This window comes from Ammospiza caudacuta, chromosome 3 (assembly GCF_027887145.1).
Source record: "Ammospiza caudacuta isolate bAmmCau1 chromosome 3, bAmmCau1.pri, whole genome shotgun sequence".
Classification (NCBI taxonomy): Eukaryota; Metazoa; Chordata; class Aves; order Passeriformes; family Passerellidae; genus Ammospiza; species Ammospiza caudacuta.
Genome location: NC_080595.1, coordinates 30832027 through 30854439, shown reverse-complemented (window position 1 = coordinate 30854439; position 22413 = coordinate 30832027). Strand labels below are relative to the sequence as shown.

The following is a 22413-nucleotide window of genomic DNA, read 5'->3' as shown; positions in this document are numbered from 1 at the left end:
ATCTGCGTTCATGTCAGGGAAGGGACTGTGGTCTGTTATGCCCAGTGGTTAGAGAGGGAATGGGGTTTGGGCGTTTTAACATGAGCTCAGCCCAAGAGGGAGAGAGGCTGAGGTTTGGGTGAAAATGGCTGTGAGTCTGTCTGACCATTGTATCCAACAGGCAGCCAAGGCAAGGGCATGAAGAGAAAGAACCCACACTGCAAGTTCCAAAATCCTTGCTGAAAACTGCTGTCTGCAATGAGGGCTGTGAGAGATGGGACAGGTTTGTCAGGAGGGGAAGGTGAGCTGGGCAAGGGAAGGCACCATGAGGCAGAAATCAGAATGCTGAAACCATAGACCTGTGCATGCACTGGGGGCTGGTGGAAGGAACACATCGAGGTTAGAGGAAAGGACAGGAGTCAAGACTAAGCAATTGTCTGCAGGTGCTTGCTGCAGCTAAGAAACACATTCAGCTGTTGAGAGACTAGAGGATATTTGATGTTTGATGGATGAACAAGCCATCAAGGTGGTGCTGCTGTGCTGCTGTGTTTTATCTAGGAGCTTTGGTTCTGGAACTATGCACTAGAGGGGGACACCAATAAGCTTGGAGGAGGCAATGCTTGAGGTATTGTCTTCTGGTTTGCCTTTGCCAGTGCTGTGGGGAGACAGCTTCAGTCCCTAGAGCTAGTGTCAGTCCTTCAAAGATCAACAGCCACATCCCAAATATTAACATATGCCTGCAACAAAGTCACTCTGGTTTCTGGTGCTGGTGCCTTTGAAGATCTAGCTTACTGGTTTTGTTTTTAATTCCAAGGCCTAAACACAGACTTTTCAAGTGAGGAGTCTGGGGGAGTTGGGTTTTTTTGAGATGCAACACAAGTGAAGTTAAGATGCAGGAATTTCTACATCAGATAGTACCCAAGGTGTGACACAGCTGCTGCTGCCTGCAGCATGTCAATGCTGGTGTTGGCTGGCTTGCAGCTAGTCCTTGTAAGCCAGGCCCAGGAATGCGCTGCTGTTCCCTAATGAGACATCCTAACCACATTCCTAACTGGGAGGCATGACTGAAGAGAATTAAGTAACTCCTAAATTCCTTGATTACAGGAACTTAGGACTTCTTCAAGGAAATGTTCCATGTGAGACCTGTGGCATATCACAAGCTTACAAAACTTCAGGCTGGCTTTCAGTCAAATAACAGCAAAATGTGGCTAAGGTGTTTCTCACTTAAAAAAAAAAAAAAATTGTATATTCAAATACATTTTTAATGCAAACACCCAAAACTGGGCTATGTCCCAATTACTGGAGCCTTCTGATGGTGCTTTTGTTGTGTCAGTTAATGAAGGAAATATCAATGAACTGAGCCTGGAGCAAAAAGAATCCACCCTGCCTTCCCCACAGGCAACAGTGGGCTCAGATGCAGTCCCTGGAAACCAAAAGGCAGCCTTTGTGCTGTGTGTTGGCTTGTGCTAAGGGAGCAGGACAGGGATGTGTGACAGACTTTTTCCTAATAAAATATTGTTAAGGACTTGATTTTTTCTTAGAAATTATTTCTTCCTCCCTTGGGAAGCCTATAATTAGGAGTTGGAGGGGAAATTAAAAATAGGCTGTTTATTTAGATGTAGAAGAATGTTTCCTGTTCTCCACTGTAGCTCTTTAAAAAAAATTAAAGTGTATATATACACACACATAGGTATGTGGCATGTCTGTGAATAACTTTATAAAGCTCCTCAGGTAGAAGTAACAGATGAAACCTTCACCACCTAGAACTAGAGCATCTGTGTGTTAGTCTTCTGTGTGCTCTGCCTGCTGCTCCAAGTGAGTGTGATGAATCACGTAGTGTCTGCAGATTTCAGTATGGCTTAGGAGCCTGTGTCTCCAGTGAGAGGACAATTGGACTTGGTTATCCAAGTTCTCTGGGCTTTCTTGTATTTTTATTAGTAATCACACGTTGAGAATTTCCTATTGTATTTTGTTATAAGTATTTCCTTGATAAACATCATGAATCTTACCTGAGTGAATTCTGTGTTCCAGGAAAAATGATTGCTTGATCATTTTAAAAGGATGATAGACTTGATAATCAGCCAGAGGCTGAGATCAGCCCAAGTCATGAGAGCTTGGCAAAACAGGCCAATTTTTCAGTAGAATGTAATGAGTGTTGAACAACATCATTGGGATCAGTGCTGTGCTGTTAGAGATACAAAGTCTGATGCCAAGAAATGGTGCTTTTAGGCAGTGAAAGATGATGTACGCTGAATTTTAAGCACTTCTGCTGGCCTACTGGGGAGAAAAGAAAATTAAGAAGCTGCCATAAATCCCTGTTCAGCAGAAGAAAACTCAGCTATTAATTCATAGGTTGCATCCTGTTTCTGACCAGGCTTTGGGTCCTTGGGGTATGTAAATTGTACTGTCAGAGTTTAGCTGCCCAGAATGTTCATATACGTAAGGAAAACCCACTAAAACTAATTAACATGAGAAGTGTTTAGCTGGGGGAAGTGTTTAGAGGAGGAAAGAAAATAGGCAGCTCAAGGTACTACAAATATGTTCCTTCAGCTATTTGAACGTGGGAATGGTGACTGCAGGACCCTTAAAGTATGAGTGTGTGAGCAATCAGCTGTTTGGACACCCCAAAAATAATGCCTGACAGCACTAATTCATATTAACAGTTAACTACTGCACTCTTCAAAAGATAGTAGTTGATCTCAACAGGTTAATCTCTATTTCAGAGATTGTTTTTTGGTTTTTTCAATTAATTTTCCTATTACTTTTTTCAGAACTCAATTGGATTAGGATCTGAGTTACTCCAAGGGACGCTTAGACAAAGACTAAGTGGATACTTTAAAAGGGAGAGTTTTGTATAGTTAATGTTAATTACAACAGATTTAGAGGCAAGGATTTGGTTTCTACTCCTACAGAGTGTCCTGTCTGAGAAAGGAGGTAACAATAGCCCACTTTTGCAGGCTCTTCACAAGAATTGCTGCTGCTTGAGCAGCTCACTGGCTGTGTAGGCACAGCATGTTTCAAAGGCAGTTATCAGAAGGATCAAGCATTAACAGCTTCCACACAGCACTGAAGTTTAGATGCATGTTTGGAAATTAATTTTTTAATGTGTCTGTCCTCCTACTATGTGTTTTGCACAGGCAAAACTGGCATTTTCTATATGGAAAAGGACTGACCTGTTTAACAGCAGCATTGGGATTAATGACTACTGTCAGGGTGAAGCAGAGGCTTGGAAGGATTTGATGGGGAAAGCTCATAAGTCAGGGGCTTGCCAAGACTGCTAGAATATGATGGCTTCTGTTTCTCCACCAAAACTCAGGTTGGGAACTGTGGAAATTCAGCCTCTAAACTGTGACTTGGTGGAGTTAATTTTCCCTCTCTTTTTTTTTTTTTTTTTTTTTTTTTTTTTTTTTTTTTTTGTAAGGGTAGCATTACAAAAGGTACCCTCAGTTCCTCAGTTTTGAAGTAGAAGCAACAGTCTGAGCCACAGGACAAGTTCCAGAAGGGCAGTGGTCTGGTTCCAGGGCATTGCTTCTTCATTTGAGGGAAGCCAGGTAAACTCTACAAAGCAGTTGATAGTATGGACCTTTGGCAGGCTCCTTCCCAGCTCTCAAACATGGGTAACATTTGATTGTTCTCTCAGTCTTCAAAGATCAATGCAAACCTTTATTTTCTATAAATAATTTAATAAATACTTTTGTTTTACAATGATACAACAAATAACAATTTCATAGCAAATGAGTCACAAAGAATTTAGGATCAGTATACTTTAATAAGGTATCAGTGTCAAAATACATTTCCTTATCAAGTTAAAGTTCCCATACAGTTATAATATTGTCAATAAGAATTCAGCAATATAGATTATGAAATAATTATGATAAAAAGTATGATTAATATTAAGACATAGAATATTTTTTCAGAGTGTTTTAGTAAACTGTTAAGGTATAACATTTTTAATGCTGAAACTACACAAATAAGGAACAGAAGAGCAGTATTCAAGTGTCTTTAATCCTTGAAGCCTTAAGTCTGTGCCACTGCAAATTTGTCAAATGTGGATGGCCAATTTTCATCAGAGGTTGATGCTTACAATAAATTTTTTCACACAGTAATTACTTCACTTTACGAGTAGATTATTTTTGGTAATAAACTCTTGAAAGATTGCCTACAATAGGAAGTATATTTTTTTTACATTATGTACCCATAACAAAAGGTCTTCAGCTTTTCTAAGTATGTGTGGTTAAGACTTGCTTAGCACAGCGAACTCTGAAGTGCTCTATGAACCCAAGGCTCTCTCTATGCAAGTGTCGGTGCATGAAATAAAGCAATTTTATACACCAGGCTTCAGCAGACTCAGAAGTCTCAAAAACATATTTTTGTTCTAAGTTTCTGGGCCAGATTTTTACCTTTTATACTTTGCCACTGTTTCATTTTCTTCAGTGAATCTACAGTGATTTATACCAGTGGAGGAAACAAGATAGATCTCAACACAGATCTAAGTTTTTATGTATTTTTAAGTCAGAACTGCTCACGTGCCTTTTATTGTATTATTTTTTGCTGTTTAGAGATGCTGTAATTTAAATTTTCAAAACCCTTTGAAAGCATTCAAAGCCCTATTTTTAAAATATGTGCATGACAATTAATGATAGTTGAAAAGGAGCTCTGAAAATGTCTGGGTGCCTTTTAATGACTTTCTAGCTACTGATAAATGTAAGGCAAGTAAAAATGAGGGACCTCCCTGCTGGATAGTCATCTCACTATGTAATCCCTAATTCTTTTTGTCTAATTACAACTGAGCCAACCTAATACTCTGGAAAATACTATTTTGAGATTTTTTTATTCAATATTGCAATTATATTGCTAGCTGGCATATAAAATGGAAAAGGGTAACATTAATCAGAGGTGTTAGTACTGGCCACTGCTCTGATTCCTGAAATATCAGCAACAGCATAACAAATGCTACAAGTTCCTAGCAGAAACAGCTCTTAAAATAGTTGTCATAGATATAGCAAAAGTACCAAGAGATGATTAACAACTGACCCAGAGAGAGATAATAATTAAAAAAAAATCTGTTTTGTGTAAAAAATAAATGCAACAACAAAGAACAAAACAAGAAACCTCAAAACAAACAAAAACACAGGCCTAAATCCTCCACTGGGACAAATCTGTAGGATTCCCTTGGCTGTAGAGCTAAGCCTGGTTAAGGCAGCTGAGAATGTGGCTTGCTTCTGAGGAAAAAAGCTTAAAACGTGCAACTTTCACAGATACCCACAAACATTGCATTTCACCATTCACATTTCTTTCAACAAAGTATATAAAAATGAAGGAAAGGGATGGGAGGCAGAAGGCTGGGATTTTTCCTTAGTATGCTTTTCCAAAAGTTATTAAAGTTATAATAAAATAAATGCTGGAAAACAGAAAGACTCGAAGGATTTTAATTTGGCAGATCAACAAAAAACTGTGGTTGGAGATCAAATTTGTTTCATTCATCTTTGGCAATAAAATATATCTTTGCAGTACTGCAGCCAAAGTATCACATGATGAGGCATTTATACCACAGCTTTTTATTAGCATGAAATTTGAAAAAAAAAATATTCAGACTATAAATTACAGGTAATGAGATAAGGGGAGGGTAATCAAACTCTCTAAACACCAGTTTAATTGCAATAGAGAAAATACAGTAGATGTATTTCTTTAATATGAATAATAAAGTGAGTAACTTCAAAAGGCCACTATTTGGTAATGTGGACAGGTTCAATATCTAAGTAAAATCCTGTGAAAGTGTACTGGTATTAGAAATTGTCTACCTGCAGAAATATATTTGAACCAGAAGCTGTTTGAGCAGTGCGGCCGTGGCGCTGGCGGGCTCGCTCAGGTGGCCTGGTCCAGCGCCCGCAGCAGCTCGCTGCCCTGCAGCAGCGTGGAGCTGCCCAGCACCGGCACGTTCACCTCACAGTCGTATCTCGTCAGCTCAGGCAGCAGGTAGGGCTCAAAGGAGGGCCCCAGCAGGCGGCTGGTCAGACCTGGAACACAGCAGCGAAGGTGCTGAGACTAGAAAGGGCACTTGTTTCCTCCCACCTCTTCTGCTTACGGCAGTTTCATTCTGTTTTTACGTCAATACGCCTCAAACCACCGGCAGTTCCAGGTGTCAGAGCAAACCTGTGCTCTGCCCCTCCTTAAACTGCTGCAAGGGTGTCACACAAACAAGGGCAGTTTTTCACCTCCACCCCCAAACTGAGATTGTTCTGAGAAAAACTCCATTGGTGTAGATGAGAAAAGCTGTAGTAAAAGACATGGTTTCTGAATTGACGCCACTCCTCTCATGTATTAAAAGGGACAGACACATGTCCCCTTTTATTACTTATTTCAACATTTAGAAGGCACATGTTAAGAGTCCAACCTTCAAACCTCCATATCAATGCTGCAGCAAAGTTCTTTAGTACCATATAATAATCAATTCTATCACAAGACCCGAGTGTGGATGGAGGATGATGGGTCCTCCAAGGTCAAAAGGTATTAACTTTAACTGAAATGGAGGGTAAAAATATTTTTCTCATGTATTACAAATGTAAACATTACAGTTTCACACTAAACCACAAAACTGATTTTTTGTGCTGTATTTTGATTTTTATCATCCTTCTCCTCCACATTTTTGGTTTGTTTTTTTTTCATGGAATCAGTATTGGAACAAAATACCAACATTTTCCAATCTCTGTGTTTGACAGCTCTTACCTGATGCTTTATGAGCTGGCTGGACACTGTAGTCCTGACAATGGGAACTGTAAAACAGAGGGGGAAACGCTCCTGCTTTCAAATTCTCACCCGGACTGTCACAGGGGAGTTGATGCTGCTGCTGCTGTTGCTGCAGTTGATTCATTGGTTGGCTCAGACCTCTCGAGTTACAGAAAAATTCATCTGTTATTTAAATAGTAGAGAAAAAGAAAAAGCTAAATGAAGCCAGTGCAATAATTATAGTAGATAATATTGATCCAAAGCAAAGTGAACATCAGTGTGGTGGTGTTACAGCATAGGCAAATCTGCATGTTATGACAAAGGAAATCTAGAAATAGCCCCAGCTCTAGCAGTAGTATTGCAGTCAAGATACGCTTGTGTAAGGAAACACAGTGTTGTAGAGAAGCAGTATCTGTTCTATCTCTCAGATGTGAGATATTCACATCTCAGATGAGGTGTGAGATATTCACACCTTGGATCAGCAGGAGGTAAACACAGCTCCATCAAGCTGTTTTCTGTTCCCTCCCAAGCAAGTGTGTGAACATCCGAGAAACCAACTAAATGGTACTTATCAAATGTACCTTTAAATTGTTCAGCTCTTAGCGATACAACTTGGTCTTTAATTTTAGCTTGGTGTAATATTTACAGAGTTTATTTACATTTCCTTTTGAAAGAGCTTTTTTCCCTATTCAACCTGTCTTAAAATGGTATTTCAATATGTAACATTGCAAAACCACTTTCTTTTGTCTTACCAGTAAGAACACTTGTGCTGAGAGACTTCTTTTCTGTAACCAAGGAACAGTTTTCCCCCTTGAGAAATTTCATTCTCTTCCACATTAAGTGAGATGGGTTAATGACAGATGGATCTCCCTAGAATGAGAAGGGAAGCAAAACAAACAATTACACTGATGACCATGATGAGTCCAAAGTTGTGAAGGGGATGCATTTCTTATGATTACCCCACTCAGTTGTTGCAAGGCTTGTTCTTCATAATCCAGTTGTCGCTTCAGTTTCAAACTGTTAGACAGAGCAAGTCTTGCTGGGTTTATATCTATGCCTCGTTGTCCAAAAGCATCCAGGGGCCTGTGGAGAGGACATCTTTGTGAGTGCACAGGAAGGCAAATCAAAATAATCTGGTTCACTTATACAGATTCTTCTTTCATTTAAAGACATCTAAAGTGTCTGAGACTTGCCAGTGGACAAATCTCAAACATCAAATGTTTTCATTTCCTGTTATTAGTCATCCTACCATCTTTAGAAACTTTTGACGTTTGGGATCAAAGACTTATGAAAGTTTAGCATAAACACCCTCTAGGGATCTCCAGGCAGACAAAAAATGCTGTGAAAAAGAAAGTAATGTAATTCTTAAGAGCTGGATTTGAGAGCCATGCATGTTCCCTTGTTTTACATACTAAGTATGAACACACAAGTTGTTGACTGGGGACAAACCCTTTCTTTCCAGATGCATATTCAGACACTGGTATTTCTGCCAACAAGAAATCCCAAAAAGCAAACTGCACAGCTTCGTGTTTAAAAATGACCATTGCTATTTTATGTACCTCCTGAACATGTCAGTATGAGCAACACTGAAAAGTCAAGAGCTACAGAGAAACTTCTAGCTATAAGGCAACTTCTAGGACTGTGCCCTCTGATCTACATTGCATCACATACTGTTCACATGTGTAAGAAAGCAAACAAAAAGGTTGTAGAAACAGAGCCTGCAATTTAAGTCTTGGCTGTAGTATTTACATATGCCAGCAATAATGTACTTTCATTCTTCTCTCTTCCCCATTTTCTGTTGTGCAGAAAATATATGCAAGGTAAGAAAGTATGTGTGTGTCCGTCCCTGCTACTGCTGCACCAGTAAGTCTTTTTGGTACTGCTCTTAAATAAAGTCAAGCATGCTTTGCAAAATTACTGGTGTAATTTTAACTGGACCAGCAGGAAATTCATTTGCCTATCCTTACAGGCAATGAAAAATTAGCCCACTTCTGCTTCCTCCAGACTCACTGCCACTGGGAGAGCACCACATTAATTTCCCCAGAGCTGCAGTCTGATGCCTATCACAACAAATTGTTTCAGCTGAATTGAGAAAAATTAATTTTCAAGATTATGACCCTTCTCATTCCTCAAAATATTTTTTGGTAAATATACATAGTTTTACCACAGCAACACATACCTTTTTTTGTATATGGGCACTCTCTGAGAAGTTATTGGTGGGCCCGAGGGGGAACTTGATAGGGATCCTGAGTATTTATCCATGAGTCTCCATTTTGCTGGAACATATTCTAATGGGGGATCAGGTGGCCACTGGGTGTTTGATCTTCCTCCCATTGAAGACAGGGGAGTGCTGGCTTGGTCATGGTATGGTGGCAATGATGACCTATTCATATTGTTGAAGAACACCGATGACAGGGACCCATGACCAGAGTTAATTTTTTCATTTGATAGCTGTGGGCAATATTTCTCTGGGAGGAACTGATTCTGTGAAGTAGGAGCGAGGGGTTGGAAGATGGTACTCATGCTACTTAGATGCTGCTGGGTATTTTGTGCACTTTCACAGAGAGGACTTTCTTCTTGGCAGATGGGGCTGAGCTGGAAATCTTCTCCATCCATAGGAATGTAAGGAGCCAAGGTTTCAAGGTCCAGTTCATTAAAGTCAGTCTGTGGAAAGATGAAGTTCATAAAGAAACTATAAATTAGTAATAGTTGTGGCAGTTAGTGTGATATGGAATACTAACAGATGCAAAGTTGAAAAATCACTGTATGCCAAATTTACCTAATGAAACTGGCCAACTCCTCTTTAAAGATGTCTTATTTCTATGCTAGCATACATGTTCATTGTATTATCATCAGCAGCAAAATTAAGACAACAAACTGAAGGAAAAAACCTCTCAGAGGAGCAATATTTGTTAAAGCAGCTTGCATGCAGCCTCCAGATCCTCCTGTGATCTGAAGTAGATGCTGTTTCACTAAGCTTTGAATAACTTGTCTGCCAAGACTCTACAATATGTGGCATGTAGTTCAACCTCAGGCTTTTTCATGTTAAAATAAAAACCACAGCTTTCTCACAATTCAGCTACACTAAAAAAGGTGTCTAAAAATGCAAGGGTTGAAAAAATTTAGCCAGAAGGACATTATCACACTTAAATCTGTATTCTTTTCTCCCTAGGAGGACTAGTCACACCCACATTCACTTCTCTTGGCATTTGACCAGAGCCGAACAGAGACGATAATCAATGTTGGCTCCCCAGTCAGCTCATAACACCCCTGCAGCACTTTTATAATACTTCTTTTTCCCACCAAAAGCAGCTGATGTGGTGGGACACACCTGAGCAAGCAGATACTGAATCTGACAATACTGAAGTTTGCACATGTAAAGTCTTGCAGTGAGTTTCATCCTACTCCACACTTCTATCTGTCTGCTCTTTCTCTTGCTTTCATTTCTACGTCCAGACTTAGACAAAATTTCTTCAGAACATGGATTACAGCCTACCTAAGCCTGTAAGTTGTTTTAGCAAATTGAAGTACCTAATTTGGGCAGCAGCATCCCAAACTTTCTGTAGGATTAATAAATAGAGATGCGTGTGAGGTCTGTGCTACCAATCAGTGGTGCCTGTTCCTTTCTCTCAACTATAAAGCAGAAGCTCTTCACAAAGCATTTCAATGAAGTATTTAAAGTTCAGCAAGCTGAATCAGGCCCACACCTTTTATTCACTAGCTCACTTGCTGTAATGTTGTAATAGTGGGTTTATTTATTTATAGGGAAAATTTCTACACTTACATCATTATTAGAATGCAGGAGATGGAGACTGTGTGTTACTTTATGTGTAAGTAATTTTCTGGTCTCTCTGAAAACCTCCAAGAGGCAAAAGAGGAAGCATATATCTAAAATGAGTTTTCATTATTGTAGTTAAAGGAGATGTGTGCTATGAGGGGACCCCTGTCTCCTTTGGGTGTTTTTCAAGAATTAGTTTATTTATATTTTGTCCTAGAAAGGATGTTTGCTCATTAGTCATTTGGCTGCATTTAAAAACGAATTGCTGCTTCTTATATTCCTTATCCTATCTACAGAAGCCTCCACATTTTGCAATCTCTGGTGATTAGCAGTGCCACCACAGTGACACTCCAAACCTCATGTTTCAGAGTGTTAGGGACAGAGATTGACATGGCAGCTTTTGGAAGTGCACTGTTTTGTTAATGTGCATCAAAGATTTGGTGTGCATGTGCAAATGCAGTTTAAATGCTGTATCCCAATATCTGCATGCACAACACAAGTAGCAGCTGCACTGTCTACTTCTAGTAGGAGACTGATCTTGGTGGCTTTTAGAAGAGAGAGTTCATTACCTGGGAGGTGCACTGACTTTTTGATTCTGTGTCCATGGCAAAAAGCTTTTCAATCACCTCGATCTTAAGATCTTCATCCACAGAACAGTAATAATCTCCTGGGCTGCTGGGCTGCATGGAAATAATAATTTGTTCTAAGCAGGAAGACAACCACAATGCTGGCTTAGCATCATGTCATTTATGCCATGCTGTTATTCAGTAACAGATCTTTCCTATGAAAAGTGAATGGGCAGATGGTGTATTTAGTGGGCTCAGAACCCAAAACTGTCCACTTCTATCAGAAGCTTTTCTGACACAAGAGTGTCAGTGCAAAACATAGGCACCCATTACAGGAATATAGCGGTCATCCTATTTTAAATGTTTTTTGGCAGCTCAGACCAGCAACAAGAAATTAAATACTTTTATCAAGAAAGAAGATGCTTAGCAATACCTCTGTGATTTTCTTAAGACTGGCTACCCTCTGGTAAGAGTGGCTCCAGCTCCTGGGGGCAGTGCCACAGAAGCAGATTCATTTCTTCAGTGGGAAACTCCAAGGAGCTGCTCTCAAAAGCCTGACTTGGGTAAGCTTCCTAAAAGCTACAGCTTCTACTTAACAGAAGGAGGCTGGCTCTGGGGCAATGATCCCAGTGGCCACACAATTGTATATTGGTTTTTTATATAAGGCTAACTCCATGAAAGGTGGTAGCATGTTCTCCTACTAGTTGTTTTATATGGTACAGTAATTACTAGAGGGACAGCTGGGCGACAATGAGGACTGCAGTGTGAAGCCAGGATATTGTTCCCATTTCATAGTTTTGCTATTAATTCTTAAGGCATGATGCAGTATAGGAAGAATAGAGATACTCTGGGCCTTGCTAATAAGAAGTGAGGCAGGACTGCCAACACAAAAATGTTGTCTATATATATTGATGGGATTTGGATACAAAACATATAATGCTTTTAATGTTTTTTAAGCTCTTCTTACCGTGGAACAGCTACTGTTGCTGCTTGCACTTGGAGTACTGCTGCCAGGTGCAATCTGAGGCATTGTAAAGGATGGTATCGTCAGTGTTTCACCTTGAGCAGGGTGGCTTTTCACTTCCACTGGCCACGTTTTGTTTGGTGTCAAAACAGCATTGGTGAAGGCAGGGGCTTCCTCAAACTTCTGTGTTCCTGGATGGGGTTTTAACAATATTAATGAGTACTTTTAGCTGGTGCAGTGTTATGATGTAACTGCAGCTATTCATTAAAGTAAACACTGCTCCTAGTTGCCATGACAATAAGTTGGCATAGACTTAATGCACGTTATTTAGTCAGCAAGAAAGCAAGACTCCTGCTCTCATTCACAGAAATTTTCCACTGGTGTGAGCATGTGGGCTCTTTTAGCCATTACTCACAATTTGTACACACAGCAAACAGACTTTGTCTATTAAGTTTCTAAATGCAGGCTCACATGTGGCTCTTTGTTGGACAAAAATAATTTATACAAATACTAACCAAAATCCAGGGAAATAATGGCATCACCAGGTGTTGGTGCCAGCTGAGCAAGTTCCTCTGGTTCTTCCTTCAGCTTAGTAAACAAGAAGTCACTCTTCTCTGTCGCAGGGATGCCGCTGTCATAGGCAGTGTTCATTGTCAACAGGTGAGGCTTGAAGAGTGATTCTGTTTGGTCCATGGAGAACACAACATCGTTCTTCTCAATTTCACTAAGGAGAGAACAGCTTTCAGGCATTTTGTACCATAAAGATGGAAGATGTGGATAAAGTAGGCAGCACAAGCTGGGGCTATAGGAGCACTTTGGCCGCTCAGTTGCGTGCCAGGCTCTCGACAGGCGAGGCACAGTTCCAGCGTTGCTGAGCACCACCATTTCGGATAACGCAGAGAGTGTGGTCAGGACTTCTGTGGGAATACTCAGGGCTTTGTTGCTCTGCTTTTTAAAGGGATGTAGTTGAGGCTGTAATGACCCAGACTATCACTCAAATAAGTATTTCCTATTTTGGCCCCAACTAGGAGCAAAAAATCTTGAGTTTTGCCAAATGAAGGCAAAACTTCTGATTGGTCCTGATTTTTAAGGCTGTAAACAGCTTCTCCTAGCAACATACGATAGAGTTACTACTTAGTTTTATCTCTTGGTCACAGCATTAGAAAAACAAAACACATGAGCAGTTGTGTTGCACAATAAAATCTTCAGTGCAGACCGTACACTCTGCTGTACGAGCACAGCAGCCACTCTGCAAAGCAGAAAGGCGGTGGTGTATTTCAACAGCGTGTATGGGAACAGGCACGCCACATTTTTCATCGATGTCTAACATCAGTAAACAAGACTGAACAAACATGACTAAACTGATTTTGGAACAACAACGTTGAATAAATAGACCCTTGAAAAGTTCCTCCAAACATTGCGTTTCTGCAGCACGTGAATGCACACGTGTGTGCCCTGAACCCACCTGAGCACGTAGTTGACGCAGACGATGCACTGGGGCTGCAGGTTTCGGGTATTGTAAATCACCGTTCCCTGGGTCTCCAGCCATACGTATCCCCCATGCTTGGCCAGCATACGGTACTGGCCCGTCACTACTTGACCTTTTGTACACACTGAGAAAAGGGGGCAGAGATAGAAATAATGCATCAGGACAGGAATACACAACGTGTAACACTTGTTTTAAATACGCCCACTTCTGAGCTTTCATTACGCAGATGTGCACCGAAGCATTTACGGACAAGGGATGTGCTTAACTTTGGGAAAATTCATCCATTTGAAACATGAAGGGGGCTGTTCATTTGAGGCTTCTGCTGAAGATTGAAAATTTGAATTCTGGCATTTGAGTTTTGAGATGGTCTGAATCTTCAGATCAGAATGTGGAATGAAACAAAATTAATATATCTCAACTCCCAAAATAATGCCTGCTGACTGCATGTTTCTTGATTTCCCATTGTAGGAGTGTCTTGGTAATTGATCTGTAGAAAAGTGAATTTGTTGAGGGAACTACAGTTTCCTTATTTAGCTAATCAATAAATACAAAAATCAAGTGGTTTAAAAGCTATATTAAGTAAGATTTTTTAAAAAATTAAGACCTTATGGTAGTCTATCTTACTATCAGTCTTAAAAAGGTATCCAAAGAATAAGAATAAATAAGAATAGTAAAGAGAACTGCTTTGTCTAGAGAAAAGAAAAAGCTGAACTACAGTACTTTTCCCTCTGGTTGAACTGTGCTGTTCCAAGCAAGTGCTTGGAATTAGCAGCCTAGAAGAAACCAAGATCCACATGACCAAATCAAGTAATGCTCTTTTAACTCTGTTTTTTTGAACTCTCCTGGGTTTCTCAAACTATAAACTGACAATAGTACAACTTGGGTTTAAAGCTTCTAAATGTTTGAAGGGTGAAATCTGTCGCCCTGCTATCCCCCAATATTTTGCAATATTTGCAGATAACAAGTTTTCAGTGCAGAGATTTGGACTTCTGAGATGTAAGGTTTTATGATGTCCTGCCTGTTGTAATTCAAAGCTGTCAGTGAAGGGAAAATGTCAATCAATGGCAAAAAAATCTGGGCTGGAGTAGACAAGCAGTACTTGCACTAATAAAACCTTGTACTTGTAAGCAGACATACTCACACTGAGTAGCAGCAGAAGTGGGAACTGGCTGAACAAAACCTTTGACCACACATTGGCAACCTTTCCTTTTAAACAGCTTTTACATCCAAAAGAACTATGCCGTCAAACTAATGCCCTAGAAATAATGCAATTTGACTCAGGAGGACTGGAAAATTGATACTGTGGTCTTTTTACAGAAAAATTCCTAGTGAGAGTGGCCATTAAAAGAAGCTAGCTATTGTCAGCCTCTCCTACACTGCCACCATACAAATGTACAACTCCAGGCCTGTGAAATACAACAACTGTTTTGCAGATAATTGTTGCTGTGTTTATCCTTCTGTTTCTGAAGTTTGTTTGTTTTCTTCCTAGGAGTATTTAATCATCCTTCATTTAATTTATTTAGACAAAGTAGAACATTACTTTTATCGATTAAATACTTCTGGTGGAACAAAATCAAAAGGCTTTCATTTCAAAGTGTTTTAGTGACTGGACTGTTCTGCTCTGCTTGTGAAACATAATTACACTGTTTCCTAATCATCAGCTCATCAATAAGAGTCACAGTGTAGGCGCCTGTTACATTACAAAGAAGCTTTTTACTGCTTTAATCTTTTTTATTATTATTATTCAAAGCATGTCATGTTCTGATATAATAAAGTACAGCAGAATCCCTCCAGGGGGTAATCTCATAAATTACTAATACACTTGTAACTGCTGACTTTGTTATCAATGCTACATTTAAGGTTCTGCCTTCAGAGTGAACTTCTCACTTCTCTATTTTTTTTACTTTTTAAAAAGTATACGTTACCTGTATATATACATTACAGAACTAGTTACATGTCAATGAAATAGTCTCCAATTATATTCCTTATCTTTGTGTGGAGAGAGTGGGGGAAGGCAAGGACAAATTTAATAGAACACAAAACCATGATTCTCTTGCAAGGCTTGCTGAACTTCTGCTAACTGGTGGGCACTGTCAGAATTGATGACTGCATAATTGCAAGGAGATATACTCTACACATAGCAGACTTCTAATAAAAGTTATTGTTTAATAAATACAAGTCTGCTGAACATGAATTTTGAGGTGGCTATTTCCAGGTACAAAAGAATGTGGCCAGGGAAAATTAGTAAGTTCTGTATAGCCACATGCTTGGAAGAGCAAGCTGTATAAGCTCTATACCTGCTTGGTTACCCTGCATTACACAGCATCTCAATGGCACACATAATGGAACCCAGGCATTTCCTATTTGAAGGGTTTATGTGTGTTTTGTCAAGTCACAGCTTGCTGTCACTTTGTCTTTGTGGTTGTTCTCTGACTTGATGGTCCCCGAAGATGTGGGAACTATTTATCTTAGAAAAACTAAAGGGGTCAGATTTGCTGGTGATTTAAACTCATGATTCTGTTGTGGGAAATCACATTTATCACAGCAATAGACTTTGGTCCAACAGCAAAAAGATAATCCATGCTGATCCTGTGCTATCATAAATCCTATAGAACAATTTGATCCTAAACACTTATAACCTGTGCAGTGCCTTGAGGACTTTTGCTGGTCTAACACCACCTCTCCAAGAATTCCTCTTGCCCTCATTCTGCTTCTTGATCAGACCTTGTACCCTGCAGCAGGTTTGTAGGACATGGCCATTTTCAGCAGGCACAAATGGCATCTGGACACACACTCTGCACTATGTGAGGGTAACTGAATTGCTGGGAGTGAGAAGCAACATCTGTTAATGCCTGGTCACAGTGGGTACTAGAAACTCTCCAGAAATCTTTACATGGACAAGTAACTCAGTGCTCCCATTTCATTAACTGGATGGGTTTGCTCACCCTCCCTTTCCCACTACCAAATGGATTGCCAGCTCCCATTTTATTCCCTCCCAGCAGTGTCCCATTCTTAGAAATCCAGCTCAATGATTCAAAAGCACCAGTGTAGCACACCCCCATTTCACAGGATGAATTTCAATAGCCCAGCACAGGATATGGATATTAACATCCTATCTATAATTTATTAATATTTTTATTTGTAAAAACACTAACATATTACCTAAGAAACAATTAAAAAAATTACATGCCCAGATAACTCTCACTGAGTATGGGCTGATCTATTTTTTTCTTTTAAGCAGCTTTGGAAACAGGATGATTCATATCAGCACTGGTTTACAGCACACAACTTTCATCACTGCCAAACAGTTTTTCAAGAAACATTTCAGCTTAAAGCTGTCCTGAATCTTTGCCATTGGAGTTAACCCCTTAAGGTCAGACAACTATTCTTTGCTGCAATTTTTTTTCTGGGAAGTACAGAAATACTTTCTGTAAGTCTGTTTGGTGGCCAATTCCCCATAGACGTGACCTAAGTCATGGGCTGTTTCCTGAGGACAGAGGCCTTCATCACAGCAACTCCAAGGTGTGTGGGGTTTGTTTTTTGATCTTCCAGTCTAGCTGCTTTGCTTTGTTTCTGCAGAGGTTTTAGTGATGAGCTGCTTAGAACTCTCCAATAAACTGGTTTGGGGGCCATAACAGCCAAGGGTGGGAAATGTCATTTGTTCATTAATGCAATACCTTGTCTCCAGCCAAAGCACTAACTCTTAAGGACAGAGACTGAAGATTTAAATCCAATTATCTTAAGACAGTTGATGTGAAAGAGATGGAAATTGTGTGGCCTGCTGAAGGGAGGGATCTTGGATCTGATTTCTGCTCCCAGAATAATTCAGATACTTTACTTGAAGAATAGCTAAAACTGGCAGTTCCCATAGGCATAACAAGAAGCATCTGTTTCTGGCAGTAGGAATTATTTGTATAATAAATATCTCTTTAAGAAATCTTCTTGCACATCTACTCTGGATGGAGAAGATAGTTGTTGTTTGGTAGCAAAAGAGAGACATTCAAAAAACCACTGCAATAAGCTCTTCCTATTTCCCTTTTGCTCTGTCTGCTGTGTCCAAGAGCACATGAGAAAGATAATCATAGGATCTTTAAGGAACCTTAGAGATCATCTAGTTCCAGCCCTGCCATGGGCAGGGACACCTTCACTAGACCAGGTTGCTCTGAGCCCCATCCAACCTGGCCTCGAGCTCTTCCAGGGATGGGGCAGCCACAGCCTCTCTGGGCAACCTGTTCTGGTGCCTCATCACCTTGATACTAAAGACTTTATTGCTAATATCTCATGTAAACCCACTCTCTGTTGGTTTGGAGTCATTCCACCTTTCCTGTCATGACATGCTCTTGTAAACAGTCCCTCTCCATTTTTCCTGTAGGCTCCCTCCAGGTACTGGAAGGGCACATTTGGGTCAACCCAACCAATACCTTCTCTTTTCTTTTTGAACAATCCCAATTTTCTTGGCCTTCTCACCAGGCTAGAATTGCCTAACTCAGCTTTTCAGCTGAACCTTGCACTGTACCTTAGAGAGACAGTGATTCTTCCCTCTAACATCCAAATTTAGTTTTAATTATGGCAGAACCCAGACCCTCTGGAAGGACCAGCAGCAGATTTCAGCTAGACAAGCGCAGTTACCTGGTGTAAATACTGCTCTTGGAGAGTATCTGCACACAAGATGCACTTGTATTTTCAACTATGTATTGAGAGATCCATAATTTATGCCTGACATGCAAACAACAAAGAAAAATAAGAAAGTGACTTACAGTTCTGATGGCTCTTGGTCATACTTTCCGAGTCCAAGGCATGGTAGAACTCATACGCTGAACGACCCAACAGCTCCTCTGGATGATATCCAATCAACTCTGTTATTCTTGTTCAAGAAAAAAAAGCAAATATTTAAAATTCAGATCACTGTAGTCTTGTGCTCACATGTGCAGGGCAGTATCAGCTCAAGTCTTCAAACTAACAGAATTAAAAAAGCAAAATGAGAAATTCTAAGCTTCCAAACACATGAGGAGCTATAGAGGACTTCTGATCACATTCTGAAATATCTCCATGTTCAGAATAAACTGCCTTGTCCTACTACTGGAACAAAAATTCCTAAGGATGTCAGTGTGTGCACTGCAAATTCTCCTATGCCTATTGCATGCTATCTCTAATAGAAGGTATCAACTTTAGTTACTGACAAAGTTTTCAAGCTGCCCACTTACATGCAGAAACTCCCAACAACCACCACTGAAAATCAAATACATGTGAGGGGGGTAGTGGTTGGTGCCACCAGGTTTAAAAGTATGTGTACACTTTAAAAAAATATACAAAAAGGTTTGGGCACTGCTTTTAACAAATAAAAAGGCCAGGTGAGAAATTATGGGCAGTTAAAAGGAAAAAAAAAAAAAAGTTCATCTATTTAGTCTTTTCTCAATCATTTGAAAACTCTGACATATGGATTAGGTTACTTGGGTGACTAAGTAACCACAAACTAAGTAGGATTTTACACAAAGAAAGCTATGATCTCAAAAAATAGAGCTTTTTTTCAGAATCTTTTTGAGGCAAGGCTGGATTTTTTACAAGTTCCTGAATCAATGAAAATAGGTCATCAAATTGTGCAGATGATTTTCTCTAATGAGGAGGTGGAAGAAAAATGGTTTATTTCAACTGGAAATACCATCACACACAGCTTTACAGGAAACACGGTAAGTTAAAAATAAAGTACATAAAATAATTCAAAAGCAAAGATTATCTTCTGGTTTACAAGACATTGACAGTCTTGGCTGCATCTTCCTACCTCTGAAGTTCTTATAATAACCTGTAATACAGAGAACAGCAGCACACAAACTAATTGTGACACTTTCATAAACCTTTAAAATCTGGGAGGTTTGCAAGGAATGGTCACATCCTGGAGCACCTCACAGCTGTCAGTGGCAGAGCCCAGGTTTTATGCCACTTTCTCAGAATGGCTTTATGTGCCACCACCACATTTGATTTGTGCTGTTGCTACTTTTAAGAGACATCCTCAGGTTTGTGTACTCCCTGGAAGGACAGCTTTGGCCCAGTCCTCTAGACACAAGCATGTCTTTACAAGACAGACATGTAAGTACTGTAAAACAAACAGAGCAAGAGCATGGCATTCATCTCCTGGATCCCCCTGCAGCAAGGAAGGCACATAAGATGGGACTATTTTGTGTATGGCTTGAACGCCAAGGTATTGAGTCAGCTTTTCCCTGCCTCCACCTCCACAGAACTCTACAGCTCATAGCCCCAGGACACCTTGGTTTTGTCACTCTGAAAACTATCCTCTGTCCTGATTTCCATGGAATGAACCTGGGTTTACAATACTTCAGATGAGCAAAAGCTGTAGCTTGCATTACGTTCCCCTCAAAAACTTACTCTTCTGTTTGTGTTTCCAGTTTTATTTACATTTAAAATTAGACCAACAAAGGGGAAATGTTTGAATCCAGATTTCAAAGACTTTTTTTTACTCTCTTCACTGACAAGCTTCTGAGCTTTTAAATTGCATCCCACTCAAATCTAACCTTTTTTCTGAAACCACAATTGTTTTTTCTTTCCTATTGAAAAGTACTTCTCACATTGAATTGGTCATCAAAGCTGAATCATCATGAGAAAACAGCAAATACTGAAAGAGTCCTAATAAAATTAAGGCTTACAAAATACAGTTGCTGCTTGTCTTTACACAACCAGCTGGGACACACTGGTGTAAGTGGCCAGAGGCTTTTGCCAGGACCAATGTAAGTACATGGTCTTTAATATCAGAAACTCTGGCCTTTGACTATATAATGGCTCAATACCACAAAGCTATTCCAGTTAGTTTGGAGCTCACTTCAAGGGGAAGGATTTTGAAATTCAAGAAGTTGAGTATTTACTCTTAATGTAGTCACTGGGAGCTGAGAGCCAAGTGGGGGTTGAGCAGGGAGAAGGAAAACAAAATGAAGATAATGGGGAAAAAACAGAAGCACCATGTACCCAGCAGCACCAGTGCAAATCCAAACCCACATTACAGCCTTCATGGAAGTCAGCAGTGGAATTGAGATAGCTAACAAAGAATACACATTACAGCAGGCTGAGGGACTCTACTCATATGGGAATGGTAAACTCTATGCAAAATTCATGTATTCCAGTCCTGTAATTTCCCTTCTCAAACTGCTCCTTGCTGTCCATAATGAGCACCCTCACTATAAAATGACTCTTCTTGTCATTCCATGGCACAGAATGACTTATGGTGCAATCCTGCTGTGCCAATGTCAAATCTAATTAGATCTAATGTAATCTTGGATGGAAGTAAGCAAGTAGTGGCAGTATCTTTCTACTACAAGCAACTTCATATTACATAAAAAGATAAAAATAAGATATTAAAAAGTTACCCACAATCCCACATAAGTTCTAAACCCATGCCTGGTAACAGTGAAATACTAATGAAGAGTAATTGTTTTGAAAGTTACTTTAAAAAATAATAATAAGTGGCTTAACAGCCCCTATGCTCTCATTGAACTGCTCTGTTCATCTGTTAACACTATTCAGATTCATTCCACTTCTCTCTGAAGACTCCTCCAATTGACATGATTTAAAAAAAATTGTAGAATGTTCCATTTTCCCCACTTACCAAACCCCCCTAAAATTGGCTGGCAGTGTTTCATAATACCACTATTTTATAAAATAAAAAAAAATAGTGTTTTAAATACCACTATTTTATAAAAAACACTCTCTCTCCAATAGTTGTTATCTCTGTTAGTTTTGGGTGCATAAATTGGCAGTTCACACCCTCCTTTATTCCTCCCACAGTACTGCTGACCCTGAAAAGCTTAAAAAAAATCTTGTAGGCTGCAGGCTGTGCAGGGCTGGAAATCAGGTTAGTGTATTTCATGCCGCATTATGCACCAGGGTTGAAGTGGGCATCTGTCCTTTTATCCATCACTCCCATCCTGTGGCTCTCCCAAGATGCGTGTGGAAGAAGATGGGCAAAGCCAAGAGCCCCGAGCAGCCCCTGGGCCAGGAGGCAGCGAGTGCTTTGGCACAGATCCTTGTAAACTTTACCTGTGCTTACTTTGAGGTTTGCCAGGGAGGTGCACCCTCTAAACTTTGTGTACTCTCCACAGGAACCTCTTAGCAACACAAAATGCCAAGTGAACACACAGAGGACTAAGTGCAAAGGAAAAGGCTTCCCACGGAGCTATGGGAAGGAGCAGTACACAGCTAAGAAAATCAGGAAAATGTCTACATCCCATAATACCAAAGGATCATTTACACAACTGAGTTCAGGCACAAGACTTCCACTTTTGTTTAGACGCCAGCCAGAAAATTGCTCCTTGTGCAAGCTGTGGAATGACAAAATTAGAAAGCAAACTGTATGGTGTTTTGGATGGCATTCCTGTCATGGTAGGCTTTGTGTTTCCATTGCATTCGTAGAATGCTCATTAGTAAGATAATAATGATTTTTTGTTGAAGATGACAGGTGGGCTGTGAGGTTGTTTATTTTCCTGTTACCAACTTGTTTCTGAGAACACAAATACCTTTGGGGGAATCTTAATTTTTTGCCAGACTGGCACTTCAGTTTTCTGAGCTAAACTTGTCATCTTGATGTACAGAGGTCAAAATCTCTGAAAACACAGTGAAGAGGTGGGCAATAGCCATCTGGAGTAGGAGAGCTGTCCCAGCTGCCACTACTCAAGTGTGTTTTGAGCACTATTTCAGTTCCCCTTAAATATACAATATATATAAGTATCTTAATATTGAATTCTTGGGACATGGAATAAGGGCAAATCTTGTGCTTAGGGTACACAATTAAGAAACAAATGATCTGACTCGTATTTCTAGGTTTGTACAACTTTGCCCAATTTTATCTCTTTGAAACATGGCAAAGCAATCAAAACCCACTGCTTCAAGGCTGCATTTCCTACAAGAT

At 39.9% G+C, this 22413-nt stretch overlaps 1 protein-coding gene across 2 annotated transcripts in view; it reads right to left on the bottom strand.

Moving 5' to 3' along the window:
- Window positions 1–3621: 3621 nt before the first annotated feature.
- EPAS1 (endothelial PAS domain protein 1) overlaps window positions 3622–22413 on the bottom strand; it is a 77308-nt gene continuing 58516 nt past the window's right edge. The window contains exons 7-16 of one of the 2 annotated variants that reach the window (XM_058802629.1): window positions 18260–18366; window positions 13479–13626; window positions 12529–12737; window positions 12017–12204; window positions 11053–11163; window positions 8885–9369; window positions 7665–7788; window positions 7458–7575; window positions 6706–6888; window positions 3622–5996 (exon numbers count right to left, since the gene is read on the bottom strand). In XM_058802629.1, the coding sequence (XP_058658612.1) occupies window positions 5845–5996; window positions 6706–6888; window positions 7458–7575; window positions 7665–7788; window positions 8885–9369; window positions 11053–11163; window positions 12017–12204; window positions 12529–12737; window positions 13479–13626; window positions 18260–18366 (1825 nt within the window). In that variant the 3' untranslated portion in view covers window positions 3622–5844. The remainder of the gene's footprint in view (window positions 5997–6705; window positions 6889–7457; window positions 7576–7664; window positions 7789–8884; window positions 9370–11052; window positions 11164–12016; window positions 12205–12528; window positions 12738–13478; window positions 13627–18259; window positions 18367–22413) is intronic. The other variant, XM_058802628.1, reaches the window with a different exon arrangement.